Source organism: Vulpes lagopus, chromosome 2 (assembly GCF_018345385.1).
Source record: "Vulpes lagopus strain Blue_001 chromosome 2, ASM1834538v1, whole genome shotgun sequence".
Taxonomy (NCBI): Eukaryota; Metazoa; Chordata; class Mammalia; order Carnivora; family Canidae; genus Vulpes; species Vulpes lagopus.
In genome coordinates this window covers 97,280,154-97,300,640 of record NC_054825.1, presented here as the reverse complement: position 1 = coordinate 97,300,640, position 20,487 = coordinate 97,280,154, and the positions used below count along the sequence as shown (strand labels likewise).

Below are 20,487 nucleotides of genomic sequence, written 5' to 3'. Positions count from 1 at the left end.
CCCATACACACACACACACACACACACACACACACACACATATATATATATATGAAATATAGACTCAGGGCAGCACCTAGAACAACTGAGCTCATATCTCTTCCTTAAACAGCACCATATAAATCTATTCCACAGAAATGAAAACAAAAAACAGCAACAAATTATTTCTAAATAATCCTCAAGAGACTGATCAATCACTACTCATAAATCATCCATAAAAATATTTACTGGACACCTAAAATATGCACTGTACTCTGAGATTGTGGAAGACTCAATGACATATAAAACCAAAATTTAAAAAAAAAAAAAAAAAAAAAAAAAAAAAAACAAAATTTTCCCTAGAAGAATTCTGCAACTCAATTAAGAGACAAACCATGGATTTATGAAAAGGTAACATTATTAAAACATGATGTGCCAAATAATAAGTGGTTTTTAAGTTCAACAGAGTTAGTACTGTAGACTACTATACAAAGGCATAGTCTGATGGGCTTCATATTCATATATAGTAGTATATGCAGGACTTGGCTAGGAAAAAAAGAATTCCTGGTAAAGGGAATGGGATGAGTAAAGACAGACATAAATGTGATAATAAGTAAAAGCATATTCTAAACAAGCTAACTGGAACAGACTTAGTTGGAGTTAAAGGTTTATATAGGAGACTTTGTGGAACAAATTTTAAGAAAAGTAGATTGGGATTAAATACAGGCATACCTCATTTTATTGCACTTTGCAGATACTGTGTTTTTTACAAATTGAAAGTTTGTGGCAACCTGGCATTAAGTGAATTTATTGGCACCGTATTTCTAATAGCATTTGCTCACTTCAAGTCTCTGTGTCACATCAGAATATTTCAAACCTTTTCATTACTATTATATTTCTTATGGCAATCCATGATCCAGTGATTTTTTTTTTAAGATTTACTTATTTATATCACAGAGAAAGAGAGAACATGTGCATGAGCGCGGGGGTGGGAGGGGTGGGGGGTGGTGAGGGTGGGGCCGCAGAGGGAGAGAGAGAGAGAGATAATCTCAAGCAGTCTCTGTGCTGAGCCCAGAGCCTGACCTGAGGCTTGATCCCATGAACCCCGTATCACAAGCTGAGCTGAGACCGAGAGTCGGATGCTCAACTGACTGAGCTACTAGGCGTCCAATCCAGTGATCTTTGATGTTATTACTCTAATTGTTTTGGGGTGCTATGATCCACACCCATATAAGACAGTGAACTTCACTGATAAATGCGTGTGTTCTGACTATTCTGACTGCTGGCTGTTTCCCCATCTCCTTCCCTCTCCTTAGACTTCCCTATTCCCTTTGACAATACTGAAATTATGCTAATGAATAATAATAACCCTACAATGGCTTCTAAGTGTTCAAGTGAAAGGAAGAGCTGCACGTATCTCAACTTTCAAAAGCTACAACTGATTAAACTTAGTGAGGCATGTCAAAAGCCAGGGAGGTCAGAAGCTAGGTCTCTTGTGCCAAAGAGCCAGGTTGTAAATGCAAAGGATAAGTTCTTGAAGGAAATTAAAAGTGCTACTCCAGTGAACACAGTAATGATAAGAAAGCAAAACTGTCTTATTGCTGATATAAGAAAGTTTTAGTGGTCTGGATAGGAGATCAAACCAGTTTCACCATTCCCTTGAGGCAAAGTGTAATCCAGAGCAAGGCTCTAATCTCTCTTCAATTCTGTGAAGGCTGAGAGAGGTGAGGAAGCTGAAGAAAAGTCTAAAGCTAGCAGAGGTTGGTGTATGAGGTTTAAGGAAAGAAGCCATCTCTATAATATCAAGTACAAGGTGAAGCAATGAGTGCTGATGTAGAAGCTGCAGCAAGTTATCTAGCTAAGATAATTAATAAAAGTGGCTACACTAAACAACAAATTTTCAGTGTAGATGAAACAGCCTTATATTGGAAGAAGATTCCATCTAGGACTTTCATAACTATAGAGGAAAAGCCAATGCCTAGCTTCAGAGCGTCAAAGGACAGGCTGACTCTGTTGTTAGAGGCTAATGCAGCTGAAGACTTTAAGTTGAAGCCAATGCTCGTTTATGAGTCTGAAAATCATAGGGCCTTTAACAATTATGGTAAATCTGTTTTTGCTCTATAAAGGGAACAAAAAAGGTTGGATAACAGCACATCTGTTTACAACATGATTGCTGAATATTTTAAGTCCATTGTTGAGACCTACTGAACAGAAAAAAGATTCCTTTCAAAATGTTACTGCTTACTGACAATTCACCTGGTCACCCAAGAGCTCGATGGAGATGTACAGAGTTATCTTGTTTTCATGTCTGCTAACATAATATCCATTCTACAGCCCATGGATCAAGGAGTGATTTAGACTTTCAAGTCTTTTTATTTAAGAAATATATTTTGTAAGGGTATAGCTGCCATAGTCAGTGATTCCTCTGATAGATCCAGGCAAAGTAAATTGAAAACCATGAGAACATTTGATTCACAGGAAGAGGTCAAAATAGCAACATTAAGAGAAGTGAGGAAGAAGCTGATTCTAACACTCATGAATGACTTTGAAGGGTTCAAGACTTCAGAGGAGGAAGTAACTGCAGATATGGTGGAAACAGCAAGAGAACTAGAAGTGGAGCCTGAAGATATGACTGATTTGTGTAATCTCATGATAAAACTTTAACAAACGAGGAGTTACTTCTCATGAATGGAAGAGAAAAAGTGGTCTTTTTGAGATATAATCTACTGCTGGTGATCATGCTGGTAAGATTGTTGAAATGACAATAAAGGATTTAGAATATTACATAAACTTAGTGAGAAAGCAGGGGCAGGATCTGACTGATTTCCATTTAGAAAGAAGTTCTCCTGTGGGTAAAATGCCATCAAATAGCCTTGGATGCTACAGAGGAATCATTTGTGCAAGAGTCAGCTGATGTGGCAAACTTCACTGTTGCCTTAATTTAAGAAACTGCCGCAGCCACCCCAACCTTCAGCAACCACCACCCTATCAGTCACCAGCCATCAACAACATGGAGGCAAGACCCTTGCAGTAAAAAAAATTATAGCTCAATGAAAGCTCAGATAATGGTGCATTTTTTTAGCAATGAAGTATTTTTTAAGGTTTTTATTTACTCATTTGAGAGGGAGAAAGAGAAAGCACCAGTGGGGAGAGGGGCACAGACCCCCCGCTGAGCAGGAACTCTAAGAGGGGCTAGATCCCAGGATCATGAGATTATGACCTGAGCCAAAAGGCAGTCACTTAACCAACTGAATCATGAAGGAGCCCCACTAAAGCATTTTTAAATTAAGGTACGTTCATTGTCTTTTTAGATATAATGCTATTGCACTATCAACAGACAAAATAGTATACATTTTTATATGCACTGGGAAAACAAAAAATTCACTTGACTTGCTTTGTTATGATATTCACTTTATTGTGGTGGTTTGGAACCAAACCCACAATATTTCCAAGGTATGCCTATAATTGAGGATTTTGAAAAATGAGTCACACTAAAGTCTGGACTCTGAGATAGGCAACAGGGAGAACCACTGAACGAACATGAATGAACTGAGAAGTAAAGACAAAGGGTTATTTTGGGAAAGTAGTCTGTTGATACTCAAGATGAATAGGAAAAGGAAAACCTCTTGACAAGACTATCATTGGAAGACATGAAAATAATGACTGTTGATAGTGGACACAAATTATGAAAGACTACAAATAAATATCATTACAATTTGGCTATAAGAGAGATTTTGGGATGCCTGGATGGCTCAGCAGTTGAGCGCCTGTCTTTGCCTCAGGTCCTGATCCCATGATCTGGGATCAAGTCTCGCATTGGGCTCCTTGCCGGGAGCCTACTTCTCCCTCTGCCTATGTCTCTGCCTCTCTCTCTCTCTCTCTGTCTCTCTCATGAATAAATAAATAAAATCTTTAAAAAAAAGAAAAGAGAGAAAGAGACTTCAAAGAGGGTTGGAAGATTAGGAGCTTGACAGAAAAAGGTCAGGTTTGGACATAAAAAATGAATAATTAAGTTAAAATGTCTACAGGTGGTTTGATAGGAGATAAAATCTTATTAAAGGAAACTGAACTTCCAAATGCATCTTGAAGTCTTGTTAAGAAGTATATTTCACAGTTTGAACGGGTAATGCAAAACAAAGTTAGTGAGCAAGGTTTGACTTTTTTCCCTCCCAAACTAACAGTTCAAATTTCTCATGCTATAAAAATTCTTTTACCCTATTCGTAATTCTGAATTGATATTAGTTTTTCAAATAAAATTTAAAAATTCACCACAATCTTTATCAGTTACTTCTTATTACAGTTAGATCTTATCTTTTGCCAAACCTTTTTGCTTTTTGCTTCAAACGAACTTTATTGCTATTCTTAGTAAATTCCGTCTACTAAACCAAAGCTCACAAAGATCCCGTTCTTCTCATCTCCTCTCTGCCAACATCCTCAAATTAAAATGTGTATTGTCTGCTAAACCCAATCTCATGCTTCCTTTTTAAAAGTGGATACTCATATTTATAAAGTTTTCCTCCTTAATTCTCCTGGGCTCTCAAAAATCCCTTCAATTCTTTATAAAATCTGATGATTTAATATATTCTAGTCCCAGCTATGCCAGTAACTCACATGTCCTTAGGTTATTCACCCTCTACAGATATCACTTTCTTATCAGCAAAACACTGATAAGTACTTACAGGGATTTTATAAAGCCACAATACGATAAAAGAAAATGTACTTTTTATTAAAAAAATTTTTTTAAACATATTCAAAAATAAAGAGTAAATATGACAAACTCACCTCTTCATCACCAATCTTTAACAATATTAATATATGGCAAACCTTTTCTCATCTAATGTATGTTCCCCAACTACTACAGCTTCTTTGTTTTGTGATATAACAAGTCCAAAATCATCTTTGAACACTTCCTATCCTAAACCTGGAATCACCTATTTCTCAAAGACATTCTGGTTATTGTTAGTGAGACTTCCTTTAAGTGTAACAAAAGGTGTGGGATGAGTTTCTAAAAGGTTGAAAATCATTGCTTTTTTTGTATATATGCAAATCTGCATTCTCTTCAAAGCTACAAAAGGTCTGACTCATTATTTCCAGTTCTTTAATTTTTCCCCAAGCTTCTTGCACAGACATGGAGATTACAGATAGGATCAAAATATCCCCTACGATCATTTTTCTAACTCTGATTCATTTGCTTCTTCAATTTACTGAGCTTCCATTAGGCAAGCAGAAAGGAATACAACTACTGCAAAGGATCTCATAGTCTAGTAGAGGACATTAATATATTCACAAATAAATATAATACAGAATGACAGGTGTTTTTTATTTTATTTTTAAAAGATTTTACTCATTTATTCATGAGAGACAGAGAGAGAAAGAGAGAGAGAGAGAGAGAGAGAGAGAGAGAGAGAGAGAGAGAGAAGCAGGCTTCATGCAAGAAGCCTGGCGTGGGACTTGACCCCGGACTCCAGGATCATGCCCTGGGCCGAAGGCAGGCGCCAAACTACTGAGTCACCCAGGGATCACCATGACAGTTGTTTTAATAAGAATATGGATATGGACTATTGGTGGAGGTCATCTGAAAAGCCTTCAACTAAGGTTATGGTACTTAAATACTAAGTCTTAGAAATACTGAGTAAACACTATTAATGCATTACTTTGAAAAGAAATAGCAAATTTTTAACTTGTAGATTCAATTGTCATTTTAAGAGAATTGAAAAATTCAGTTAAAAAAAGGAAAAAAAAATCAGTGTCAACTATGCATATTTTTACAGTATTCCAAGATTTAATTATCAAATAGAAAGGATAGGAGTAGTTCCAAAAAGAGGAATCTGAGCAGTATATAAAGAAGCAAGCAGAGGATAGATACCTCCATTCTTCTTTTAAGAAGCAAGATGTTTAAGAGCATATACACAAAGGGCAGCATAGCATTCTTTGATGACTAATTTCTTCTATTTCCTATACCAGGCTTTTTTCACCTAGAAAAGTTCTGAAGGAGTATTTTATAGGGAAGCCCTCTCCAGAGAAAGAAGAGAAGCCTACCCAACTGAGAAAGGGAGAGCAGCTCCCAAAAGAAAAGGCTGTCACCAAATAAAAGACGTTTACAAGTACATTCAGAGGTAGCTAAATTTACCTTTACAGTTTAAAAATATTTCCCCAGGTTTTGGAAGATGTGTTCCCGGAGGAGCTTTCCCATTCCATTCCTTTAACATTTCTTGTTATAGCAGCTAAAACCCACATTACTTGAATGCCCAGAATGATTATCAACTCAATTTAAAAGAATGTGGTCTCACAGGTAATTTGTAAGCAAAACGGATTTCATTTTAGTTATCACTAGATGTTGGGAAGCATGCCTTAGGGCGGTTTATCTTTGTAAAACCAGATAAACACTATGAAGGTGTTATTACCAGGTGCCCAAAAGAAATTCAAAATCATTTACTTTTTTTTAGTAAAATTGAACACATGCTTATTAATTTAAAAAAATAGATAATTCATTTATATAGATCAAAACAATAGGGAAAGATTAATGTTGAGATGTCTCACTTCTACCTCCATCCCCATCTGGCCTGTTCCCTCTTGCTCACTATGGGTGGCTATTTTTATTAATTTGGTCTTTAATCTTTCTGGTATTTCTTTATGCAAATAGAGGCAGATATACACGCTTATATTTATTCTCCCATCCTCATTTATTTTTAAAAGATTTTATTTATTTATTTGACAGAGAGTGTGCTCAAGAGAGTGAGGGAGGGGCAGAGGGAAACGGAGAAGCAGACTCCCTGCTGAGCAGGGAGCCCCTGTTGCTGCGGGGCTTGATCCCAGGACCTGAGCTGAAGGCAGACACATAACCGACCGAGCCACCCAGATGCCCCTCATCCTCATTTATACATACTATCCTGCGTTTTGTTTTAAATACACGGAAAAACCATACTGCAGCACTATTTTTTCTGAAAATATTTTAAATTCTACAAAATGCTCTATTACTCTCAGTTAAGGTTCTTTAAAATCTCTACAGCTGTGCTATGGGAGAGTATTCTGGATAGTTCCTTCATATCAAGCCTTATAACATTTTATTGAAGGACCTATATTATCTTTCTATTTTTCAGTTACTCACTAAACCCTCTCAATATAGTATTAATTTATTATAAAAGTCTACTTGAAAAGTTAGAAAGAAGTACCTGTGTTCTAGGGGGAAACACCTTCCTTCCCATTATACTATCTCTGTTCCTCCCCATACTTTAACTTCTGACTCCACTTTTTTTTTTTTTTTTACTTTTCATTTTTTATTTTACATACCGTATCAACTAATGTGGACTGATTAATTCACCAAATATTTATTATAGGTCTACTACTATTATTACTGTTATTAGTAACGACTGCTAACATTTATTGAGCACTCATCACGAATCAAGTATCCTGCCAGTTATTTTACCTGCATTTACCTATATTTAATTCACTGTGAAGTTTTTTATTCCCACTATAGAGATGAGGAAAATGAGGGTCAGAGAGGTTAATTAAATTACTGCTAGTAACTGTTAAAGCTTGAACTCAAGTCTGTTTATCAAGAAAACCTATGCTACTTGCTACTTATTCCCCCCCATTTTTTTTTTAAAGATATTATTTATTTATTCATGAGACACACACACACAGAGAGGCAGAGACACAGGCAGAAGGCGAAGCAGGCTCCATACAGGGAGCCTGATGTGGGACACAATCCCGGGTCTCCAGGATCACGCCCTGGGCTGAAGGCGGTGCTAAACCACTGAGCCACCTGGGCTGCCCTATTTCCCTCCAATTTAACTAAGGTATGATTAACAAAAATTGTATATATTAGGCTGTACAATGTGATTTTTAAAAGGTATATACAATGTTATGATTTAATATATCTATACATTGTGAAATGATTATCACAATCAGGTTAATCAGTCATCTACCACTTCACAGTACCCATCCCTCATCTCTGTATGTTTTTAGCGGTGGTGAGAACATTTAAGATCCACTCTTTGCAAATTTCAAGTACACAGTATGGTACCGTTAACTCAAAACATATGCTCTTAAACACTATACTCTAGAAAAAGCCAGGGATGTTCAGAGAATTCCAATTAGTTGACGATGTCTGCAGCACAGAATGTAAGGAGGAAGGATGAGGCAAGAGACCAAGGTGCAGAAGGAGGCAGGATTCCAGATCACAGACCTAGTATGCCCTAGTCACAATATATGAACTTTACTCAAGGGTATGGAAAACAATCATGAGGTTTTTATGCAGGCAAATACATGACAATATCTGCATTTAGAAAGACACTTTAGCAGAAGTGATGATAGAATGGAGAACAAAACTGGACGAGACTAAGGGCAGGCAGAGCACTAAAATGTGTATATAAAAGGTGATAAGGGCATAAACAAAATGTAGTCACTTGGTGTCAAGTACAGATGTACTTGAGCCTTTAAAAATTTCATACAATTTCAAACTTTAAAAATAATTTGTCGAGTAAATATATCTGAGCCCAAATTACTTTTTTATATCTCTATTTTTTTACAAGCTGAAAGATAGTTTGTGATAGAAAGATTTCTAATTTAATCAAATGAGAAGGTACAACTCTCACTAAATATTTGGAATTATGGATTTCTAAAATTGTACATACGAGAAAGACGTAAAAATTTATTAGATGGTTAGCAATATTAATTGGAAAACCTACAAGATTAAATTGAAAAATAAAATAAAAAACACTCTTTTCTTTTGAATTGGGACCTGAGGCATCATTTAAGTCAAATTCCTTTGTTTTACAGACAAAGCAAACTAGAGTATAAAGGAGACATATTACTTGTCAAATCTGCTTGGAGTGCTCATTTGGGATTAGAACCCATGTTTCCTCTTTATTTAATGGTTTTCTTACTTTCATACGAAGATGTGGAATTGAAAAATGTTCTGGCAAACAGGTGGGGGAAAAGTGAAGCAAGCTCATAGTAAGCATGGACCACGTACCAAAGCTTTCTATTGGGCACCCATGTAGTCCTCAACCCTCCTTTACAAGGTAGGTATGGTCCGTATGCCAGAGAGCTGAAATACCTTGTGAAAGGCCACCAGACTATCAGATACCAGAGTTCATTTCTTTTCATCATAGCACACTAATGCCAACAAGAAGATAAAAGTTTTCTTCCAATGTTAAAAAAAAAACAGCAACCCAGGTTTGTATGAATGAGTTCAGAAATCATTGCACACTGACCTGTAACATGCACCTGGATACAACAACTTCAGGTACTTCAGGGAATTTTTGTCGCAGGTCATGTAAAACCTGAAAATCAATTTGGTGGCTTCCTTGGGCCATTCGTATATTGCCTGATCAGGACTATTTGTACAGTAGGCAATTCTAGGCCTTAGTGGAAATAGTACTCATCTCTTCTGTCCAAGCATTTTCTGTGAAAGAAAGAAAAAAAATTTTAATGACAACTGATTAGAGAATGAATATTGTTGTGGGTTTAAAAATTTCAATACATAGGGTACTTGCTTTAGTACCTAACATTTTTTTTTTTTAAGAATTTATTTATTTATTCATGAAAGACACAGAGAGAGAGAGGCAGAGACATAAGAAGAGGGAGAAGCAGGCTCCATGCAGAGAGCCCAATGTGGGACTTGATCCCGGGACTCCGGGATCACAACCTGAGCCAAAGGCAGACGCTCAACCACTGAGCCACCCAGGAGTCCCTAGTACCTAACATTTCATATAAGTTATCAAAATATTATTTAGTCCTATAATGCTCTCCATACAATAATTTTCAATTATAACTCTTACTGGCAAACTTTTAGACTGTCGAATTCCTATTTGTATGATTTAGGATGGCTGTTCCAAAAGGCATTTAAGAAATTATCGTCAAGGATGTCTTCCCTCATTCTTCTAAAAGGGGAAAATGAATAACTTTATTGACATTTTTCTTAATAATCCTAGGACAGCCCCAGGTGAGTAATCTTATTTACTCTACTTACATTTTTTTAAAGTTTGGATCCTGATAAAGTCTGGCTCTACAAATGATTTTGCATGCTTTGTCTAAAAATGACCTATAACCCAATGCACTTGATATCTTAATTTTCAGATATACTAATTCTTAAATGTGCAATGAATTCATCCTCAGGGAATTAGTAGCAATTTACTTCCTGATGTTATTGTTGTTATAAAATCAGCATTTAAAAGATACTAATGTTAGAGCCTCAACCTCAAAGGTCCTGATTTAGTTGGCGGGAGAGCAGCCTGGGTACACAGATTTTTAAAACTTCCCCAAGTAATTCTCATGTGTGGCCAAAGTGGAGAACTATCTACCTAGTTTTTGTTCTTAATGTAAACCATGTTTAGTATCGAAAGCTTCTTTGGCATATAAATAGTATGTAAGTATATTAAACCTAAATAACATAATATTTAAATACCATGCTACTTGCTTAATCATTTCAGTTTATGATATATTTAACAATAAGACAGTCTTTTTAAGATAGACTTATCTGTAGTATTTCTTTTAATTTTGCTAACATAAGCTTAAAAAAAAGCAAATTTGTAAACACCACGAATATAGGAATTAGATCTCTTTGTCCCTTTTTGTGTAACTAGCACTGTGTAGGCAGTGTTCAGTGGAGCAGTGGATATTAAAATATTTTTTATTAAATTAAGTTATGGTAGAATCCTGAGTCCTCAACAGAATAGAAGTTCATTTAGATACCATTCACGGTAAATAAAGCCTTTTAGTTTATCATTATTTAATTAAACTCCTTAATTCTTTTGTCTCTGTGACTTTGGCTTAGTTACATCTCAGAGGTAAAAGTGACAATGGGGTATAGAAGAAAAGAGAAGTACTGAAAATTAGTAAAGGATACTTAAGAATTACTTAAGACGTGAACGAGCTTACAGCACTGCTCAACTTGAGAAAGCTACCCTTGACTTCATTTCAGCGATGGGCTCATTTCTCTGCCCCTTCCCTCCTCTGGGCTAAAACTACTTGACAGGGATGTTTATACTTAAGTGTCTTCCTTTCCTCCCTACTAATCTCTCTTAAACCCAATCAGGCTTTCACAGTTTTTCTCCACTAAAACTATACTTATCAAAGCTGTCAGAAAACTTCAGGTTGTCAGACCTAAAGAGAGCAGTCCTCAGTGCCTGTCCAACCACAGCTTAGGACCTAGTCAGCCAATCCCTTTTTAAACAAGTGCTTCACTTGGCTTCTGAGATTTATACTCTTCTGGTGTTTCTCCTACCCCTGGCAGCTCCCTCTCAGTTTTGTTAGACCTTCTTCCTTTTCTGGACATCTAAATGTTGGTAGACAATGGAGTTCAGAACTAGTTTCTTTTCAACTACACCTACATTCCTCTGCAGGTAATTTCATCCCAATATACTGCCTTACACACAGGCTTTACAAATTTCTATCTGCAAGGCCAAGGGAGCGCTCTTCCTTGAGTTCCACACTAATATAGCCAGTTACCGGCCTGACAGCTCCTTTTGGACAACTAAAACTCACTTCAAACTTAGTATGTTCAAAATTAAACTCTTAATTCCCTCCGCCAGCCAAACCAATGCTTCCGTAGTCTTTTTTCATCCCAGTAAATGGTGCCATCATTTATCCAGTTGATCTTTCTTTCATATCCCATTTCGAATCCAGCATCAAGTCTCATTGGCTGTACCTATAAACAATATTTAGAATCTGATCACTTTCTCCCACCTCTGTTATTGTTCTCATCTGAGCTATCGCTGTAATTTACCTAGAGTGCCGCTGCAAAGGTCTCTCAACCGCTTTCCTCCTTGCCTTCACTTTCTGTTCCACACCTGCCCCTTACTCTACTGAGTGAAGTGATCTTTGTGTAAAGTAAATTTGGGCAAAATCCCCTGCTAAAAATCTTACAATACAAGGCCCCTGGCTAAATGCCACCCCTTTGGATTTCACTTCTACCACTCTCCAGGTTGTCTAAGCTCTAGTTGGTTCTAAAAAAGCCACTCTTTCCTCCTGTAGGGTTTTTGCATTTGCTGCTCCTTCTGCCTAAAACATTTTATACCCTCATATACATGTGTGGCCTCCGCTCTTACTTCATTAAGATCTCTGATCAAATGTCACTTTCTCAGAAAGTTTCTTCGACCAATCTCTCTAAAATAATGCCCATCACATCCTCATACCTTGCTTTTCTTCATAGCAAGTCAGTACCTGATATGTATTTATTTATTACTTATCTATCTATTCCCAAAACATTAACTCCACAGGATCAAGAACTTTGAAGTTCACTGCCATACCCCAGGACCTAGGTCAAAGATGTAACATTTGTTGGATGAAATGAAGGTTTTACTGCATGGTTTCTTCATGTTACTTTGCTTCTAAAACACATTTCAAATGATCTAGATCTGAAAATTTTTACACCCTTTGAGAGACAGGCAAATACATTTTCGGTATAATTGAGGACATTTATTAGAGGATAATGAATCATGAATATAAATTCAGACTTATTTCCATTATTAAAACACAAATTTCCAAGATTTTTTGAAAAACTCTTATCACACTTGCTTTTCTTACAAAGACCATCAAGTACAAACAAGAAGATTGTTCAAACATACAACTGTATTTTAGGGATTATATTTCCCATAATGGCTGAGTAGCTCCTACTAGATCAACTCTCTCATAAACAACTTTAAACACCCGACAAAGCATAAAAGCAACTACTTGAAGGCAGAAGGCATAAACAGCAATAGAAGGATGATAGGCAGGAGAAGTCGGGGGGGGGGGGGGGGAGTCAGTACTTAAAGAAGGTAACAAACAGCATGGAGTGATTTTCCTTTTTTTTTTTAAATGGCGTTTAGCCAGAGAGCAGGCCCCAGATGGTTTGGGTAGCTGAAACCTAGACAGAGAACCTACAGCCCTACTCATTAGCCAAAGGTTAGACTTTGGCATAATCGCAACAGCTGAAAGCCTAGTAAGTAAATCACAGAAAGAAAGAAAGGAGCACCAAATCCTATGTATAAATTCTGCACACATCTCTGATCCCAAATTACACATATGTGAGATTCCAAGCAACCTGGCCAAAGCTAAAATAACAGATTTCAGAGTTTGTAGCTAGAAGTTCAGCCAAGTTAACTGCCTACTAATGTAAGCAAGCAAGCAAGCAAACAAACAAACAAGCAAGCAAGCAAGGAAACCAACCAAACATCAATACTCACTACTGGAGGAACAAAATAGAATCCAGAGTCTCTACATGTCATTCAAAAGAAACATGTAAGAAATAGGAAAAACTGACCCATACTCAAGAGAGAAGGCAACCAAGAGAGACCAAGATGACCCAGAGGCTAGAATTACTAGCACATAAGGATTCTAAAGCAGCTACTTTATGCTGAAAGATGTGAGGGCAAATATGCTTGAATCTCAGTTAAAAAGAAAAAGAAAAAAGCAAAAAACAAAAAACTATGTTAAAAAAAGAGAGGAGAACGAAGTACAAGTTCAAAAAATGAAAAATAAAATGCCTGAGATAAAAAATTCACTAGGTAGATTTAACCATATGTTGGAAATACCAGAATAGTTAGTGAACTTGAAGATAAAGCCATAGAAATTATTCCAATCAGAAATTTTTCCATGGAGGAAAAATTAATGACTGAGGGTGGGGAGGAAGAGAATGTCAGGGACCTGTGGGAAAATATCACAAAGTCTAAGGTACTTAAAACTGGAGAGCCAGAAGGATAGGGGACAGACAGTGAGATAGAAAATAACTATTTGAAGAAACAGTGGCTAAAAATTTCTTCAAGTTAGTAAAAGATAAATTTACAGATCATGAAGATCTTGATTACCTCCCCAGACACTCTGGTGGCTGCCACTGGTTGGGGGTCATCCCACACATAAGACAGAAGATGGTGGCTGCAAAGATGACAAAACAGTTGCTAGAATCAATCAACTCTAGGCTCTCCAGATCAACTCAAGGCTCAAACTCCTCATGAAAAGTGAAAGTTCTTGCTAGGGCAGGAGCCGATGCTAAAGATGATCAGAACCAGTCACCCTCGCTAACAACTGCCCAGCCTTGAGGAAATCTGAAACAGTATTACACCCCAAGGGCCAAAAATGGTGTCCACCACTATGGTGGCAATACTACTGAATTGGGGCTCGGCATGTGGAAAACTCTGCAGAGTATATATACACTATCACTGATCCAGGGGATTCTAATATCACTAGAAGTACATTAGAACACACTGGTAAAAAGCAAAATGCTTAATAAAACCATCCAGAGCTCATTTTCAACAACAACAACACAAAAACAAATAAAAAGATCTTACTCAAGAATATCAAAGCCTAAACAGGTTAGGCTCAAGCCCTCAAGAGGAAAAGCCCAGAAAAACCACACATAGGCCTAACTGTCCAACTGCTGAAAAGCAAAGAAAATGTTGAAAGCAGCAAAAGAAATGACAGAGGGACACAATTCCAATGATGTCGACTTGTCATCAGAAATTATGGAGGCCAAAAGACAGTCAAATGACATTATGTATGTGCTGAAAGAAAAAACATCAACTCACATTCTATATCCAGCAAGAGTAAACTTTTTTTTTTTAAATGCTTTATTTATTTTTATTTATTTATTCATGAGAGACAGGCAGAGAGAGAAACAGGCTCCATGCAGAAAGCCTGATATGGGACTCGATCTGGGGACTCCAGGATCACTTCCTGGGCAGAAGGCAAATGCTTAACCGCTAAGCACCCAGGCGTCCCAAGCAGTGAGAGTAATCTCTAAGGACAAGGCAAGATAAGTGTTTTTAATGTAGCCTTTGTGGTGAGTAAATAAATTTTACAACTAAATTCATTATTGAAACAAACAATAGGTGGGATTTAATTTCAAAAGGAAAACCATGCAATATAATTTAATCTGGAAAAATATTTCTAATAATAAATGGAAACATATTTTCTATAACTGAGATGCAGCATGACTGATCTTTGGAGAAAATAATCATACTTTCTAGAAATGTTTCTAGCATTTGGTACAAAGTGTTGGCACATGAACTGTCATCTCCTCAAGTGATCTGAGAGGATTAATTTCTTAAGGTTTCTAAATAGTAGAATAGATACAATACTACAGAATCTAACAGTAAATATACTGGAAAGCCTTATAAAAATGTGCCTTATTTTTTCCTTTCTTAAAGATTATGTAAACAATTTGTTTCTGAGCTCTCAACAATTATCATGTCGGTGCAGAGTACTAAGTACAGAAAAACAGCTCACCGACACCTTAAGCTATGATAGTTAGCAAGTCTTCATGTTCACCATCATTTGTCATAGTGATTTTTTCCAGGACTGTAAGTATGTAACACAGCTAATTTTTTAAACTGTACCCACAAGAAGAGAGACCATGGTCCTCGATGAAAAAAACAACAAAGAGAAAAGCAACAGGACTTATAGGTCTGATTCATTTATGAGGCAACTAGATACAAAAACTGGAATAATCCTCCTCTAATTATCCACAACCCATACATTCAAAGAGTGCCTAAAATGCAGCAGATACTGTGCCAAAGATAAAGTATAGTCCATGTCCTTGCTCTCCAGTCACAGAAACTCCTGTATCAGAGGCACATCGACACAAGTTTCTAATTCAGATAGCTTATTGGAACTTGCACACTATTTTATCTTCTGTCTGCTTCCTGCTGCCAGCTTAGTCTAGCTTGTGGCTATCATATTTGTTCATATTCAGAGACAGAGAGTATGGTACATGAGGAAAAAATGTTGAGAGCAGAGAGCAAGAAAAAGGGCCCAAGTCATGAGGTACCTTCGAGGCTATTACTATTTGGAAGTTTTATCTTCAGAGTAATGGACGACCACTGAAGATTTAAGCTCAGAGTCAGGGAAGGGGACCCTATCAAGAAATCATGTATGCATGACAAATGGCTACCGTATGGAGAAAAGGGCAAAATATATGAGAAGCCCTGTTAGAAAACCACTGCTGGAGGCTAGCTGGGAAATGCTAATAGCTTGTGTCTGCAGAAACAGCAGTGGAGGCTGAGCAGAAGGAAAACCTGAAGGGATATTTAGGAAGTAAAAATTAATGCAATTTGTTGGATTAAATATTGGGGTGAAGAAGTAGGTGACAAGGTTGGTTTCGGATAATGACTGATAGAACTGGACCAAGAAAACAAAAGAGCAGATTACTTGGTGTGGTTTTGAACATACTGAGTCTCAGGCACCTTTAAAACATCCAAAAAGATGTTATCACAGAAGGAATAGAGATTGATGGGTCTAGGGCTCCAGAGAGTAGGTCTGGGCTGCAGATAAATATCTGAGAAGCATCTCTGGTGCTGGCATTAATTAAAACCTGAGTGCTGTAGATAATCCTACTATATAATTTAAGAACACCTAAAGAAAAATATTCTTGGTTTTATTATATATAAAACATTTTACAGTCATTATTAATTCTTCCCTAAAGGTCAACATTCCTTCCAGTCTAAACAACTAAACAGTATATACAAAAATAAATAAATAAATAAAAGACCTTATTTATCCAGAAAATATTTTAACAGGACATATTCTATAATGAAAAATTTAAATAAAACTGTAAAGACAAAAACATGTACACAGTTTACAAGTCAAATAGTACTATAAAATTTATCAGGAAACCATCAACTTCTAAAACCTCATGCCTTCCTACTCTTATTCTGTTCTATAGAGTAAACCCTATCAACACTGGGCTGTTTCTCCATATGCCTACATAAGACGATCATAAGGTTATTTCTTGGTTTTTCAATTTTACACATTATCTATGGATTTCCTACTGTGGATAATGAAGATTTAGCTTTGCAACTCAGTTCCCATATATACACACCACCATGCTTCTCGACTCCTATGCCTATCTGCCCAATTACTTATTTCAAAATTTTTGCTTAAATCCATATTCAGAGTTTATATTACTTTTTTTTGGGTAAATACTGTTAGCCTAGCCAGTTGGTCTATTATAGGAGATGAGCTCTATCTCCAAGGTACTTTCTCATACTAGCATTTGGGAAGAAAAGTGTGAGTGTTCTTAATGAAAAAATATAGAATATTAATCACATGTGGCCAAAAATTAGTTTTCCATCAAGTACAATAAACAACAAAGCTTTTACAATTCTCACCCCATGGGAAATGAGAAAAAGGGGGTAAGATAGGGTGAGGTGGGGTTAAGAGGAATCACTACTATTCTACTGAAGTTACAGATTCAGATGAGATACACTGCTTTCTAGCAAACTGCCTTGACAGTGACTATGGACAGAGTAAAAGTGTATCAAAGATTAAAGTTGACTGCTCCTGTTCAGGAGGTGCCATACAAAGTAAAGTTTTATTAAAATGAAAAGAACAAATGATGAGATCCAACTTTAAAAATAAAAGGAGTAATTGGTAATGAACCTTGTATAAACTACTTAGATCTACAAAATTTAAACCTGACAAAGTGCTGACTTTTACTAGTGTAAGATCTTACCAAAAAAAGAAATCAGTGAATAAATTAAATGTTACTCTGAGATAGACTTAAAATTTTCCCAAAGAATAAAATTTCAAGAAACAGTATTCTATTTTAGCCATCCTTTTCTAAAATTCTCTGGTGAAAGAACATGCTATGCTAATGGTTAAAAGCAGAGAAACATTGCTAAATATTTCAACCTCAATTCTGTATTAGTGGGCACTGTTTCATTTAATGAGACAAATGAGATAATGTATATAAAATGCACAGTATTGGACACATAGTGGTGGCTGCTTAAATATAAATTTAGGATTCTGTAATTTGTGGTTACTTACTTAGGAAACTGAATCTGCCACTTGCAGTATCTTCTTGGGCAAATCATTTAACTTCTCTGTGCCTCAGTCTCCTCATCTATAAAGTGGTGATGATAGAGTAGCTACCTCATATTATGAAATTAAATAATACATATAAAATAATTTTTAAATAGCGAGAGTAAGCAAACAAGTAAATAAAATAGCTTATGCAAGTGCTAGTCACTAATACTATCATTTCTTCTTTGTAAAAGGAGAAAAGAGCTCAAGGAATTTCAAGGATTAGTGGTAACACAGTAAAAGTAAATTGCAATGCACTTGCCTGGCCTGTAGCAAAAAATACACATTGGTAGTAATAATTATTTATTCTAAATACCATGAATTCCCACAAAGTACAAAGGAACAAAACCTTAGCAAACAGGACTGCATGCTAACCTGGCTGTAGAATACTGAAAAAGTTGACTGAACCTTTGAAGCCTTCCTCTTCCAAGTATATGGACAAATAACTCATGTAACTAGGAAACTCAGGCAAAGCTCCCTGAAAAACCAAACAGTACTAGGCTGTACACAAGTGCCAGAGAAGTGGTATAAATTGTGTTATATGTGTTTAAAGGACTCTCTGGGCTGAAGGAAGGTGGGGGTGGGGGGGGGTAGGGATCTATAATCATGGGTACTTAGGAAGTTTAAGAATATAAAAAAGAATGAAATCTGGCCATTTGCAACAACACGGATGGATCTAAAGGTGTATAATACTGAGTGAAATAAGTCAAAGGAAGACTAAACAAACACCAAATGATTTCACTCTATGTGTGAATTAAGAAATAAAAAAAAAAAAAGAGAAATCAAAAACAGATTCTTAACTATACAGAACAAAGTGGTAGTTACCAGAGGGGCAGTGGGTAGGGGGATGAATGAAACAGGTGAAGGGGATTAAGAGTATACTTATTGTGGGAATAGTGAGTAATGTACAGAACTGGCGAATTCATATACTGTACACTTGAAACTAATATAACTATATGCTAACTAAATTGAAATTAACATTAGAAAAGGATTTTATTTATTTGACAGAGTGAAAGCACAAGTAGGGGGAGCAGCAGACAGAGGGAGAGGGAGAAGCAGGCTCCCCATTGAGCAGGGAGCCTGGAACGTGGGGCTCACTCAATCCCAGGACCCTGGGAAACAGATGCTTAACTGACTGAGACACCCAGGTGCACTGGAAACTAACATTTTTTTTTTTTTAAAGGTTAAAGTATGAAGCAAGACAACTAAATAGGAGGCAGATTCTGGAGATAGTAAACCAGTCATCTGCTTGGCTAGAAGAAAGGAGGGACAGAAGGGGTGGAAAGTGGTTACAGAAGATGAGAAAGGCCTTTATTATAGAAGACCTTCCTTGAGCTACAAGAACATTAAAGTTTTAATATTATTATATAAAACTTTAGAGAAAAGCCTGTTGCCCAGTAGACTTTGTTAGACTTCCTCTTCCATCTAATTTTATTTTTTAAAACCAATCCTTGACAACAAACAAAATTCTTTACAAAAGTACTGTTAGTCCCAAAATGGAAAGACTACATTGCCCACTGCTGTATCCTAAATACTTAGAAAGTATACACCAAGTAATAGAGATGCTCAGTAAATACTTGCTGCAATAAATCTCCATGCATCAGATAATGTCTAGATTTTGAAGACGACTATAAAAAGTGGCATGTATCTATCTGTTACCCTCAGCTGTAAGTCAATGCTGCTATAGTTACTTGTTTTGGAACTGCAAATTTGTTCTTATGCAATTGATATAGTAGGGAACAATTTCAGCATTAAGCGAATTTTGCTATGATTTCACCAGCAAGAAACACTAGGTGAATAGAGAAAAACCACACTTAGCTGAAACAAGCTGTGTGTAAATACACAAAATATAACTATGAACACACCTCAAATACCTGCCATCTCAGTTCACCATGTCTTCATATGGTCCCACCTATCCACATCTTATGTTACAACTTTCCTCCTGATTTTAGGAAACACTTCTTCAACCACTTCCAATAACAAGCTGTCACATCTATGCTCACTTCCACAAGCAAACTTCAAGACTTTATCAACGTACAATATCTTTTGTATATTGTGTATGAGTACATATTTCTTAATCATTTAACATGTTTAAAACTATACTGTCATTTTCTAAGGTTCCTATCTTTTTTTAATGTTCTCTGATAGTCTTTGAGTGTTGTATCCTGAATTCCACTCTTTCCATAAGCCCTGTGGCTTTTTTTTTCCTTCATGATTTACATAGCACAGTGATTTTTAGAAACACGTATGTTAAATTTTAACAGAACTGTGTACTGCAAAGCCCTTCTGACCTCAACAACTGTGAACTTCTCCAAGATGCCTACTGGGAGGCAGAATGTTTCAACTTCTCTATTTATTGTCAAAATGATGTTAATAGTTTTTCATAACTATGACAGTTTGTGTGTCTTCTGTGGATTGGCTGACATTATCAGACTGTGGATGAGCTATTCTTAAAGAGTATCTTCATTAGAGAAAGAAGCATTGGTAATGCAGTAAGAATAGTTGAATGATGCTACCATTTAAAAAATTAAGGTTAAAGCAAATTTTGAAACCTTCTAGCCTCAATATGATTTCAGAATTAAACCTTAAAAATATATATATTCTCTAATTACATACACTATTTTAATTACTTTTTACTCTACTGATACCTTATCTAAGCATGTCATCAAAGGCTCTAGTTAGGTAATAGTTGATGCACTTCACATCCAATTAATCTCAAAAGAA

General features: G+C 36.3%; 1 protein-coding gene across 4 annotated transcripts in view; it reads right to left on the bottom strand.

The window, feature by feature from the left end:
* TAB2 (TGF-beta activated kinase 1 (MAP3K7) binding protein 2) overlaps positions 1 to 20,487 on the bottom strand; it is a 90,685-nt gene that overhangs the window by 39,036 nt on the left and 31,162 nt on the right. For 2 of the 4 annotated variants that reach the window (XM_041740087.1, XM_041740082.1), the window contains exon 3: positions 9,198 to 9,388. The exons of 1 other annotated variant lie outside the window; for it this stretch is intronic. In XM_041740087.1, the coding sequence (XP_041596021.1) occupies positions 9,198 to 9,299 (102 nt within the window). In that variant the 5' untranslated portion in view covers positions 9,300 to 9,388. Of the gene's footprint in view, positions 1 to 9,197; positions 9,389 to 11,469; positions 11,633 to 20,487 lie in introns of all 4 variants that reach the window. One more of the 4 variants, XM_041740097.1, reaches the window with a different exon arrangement.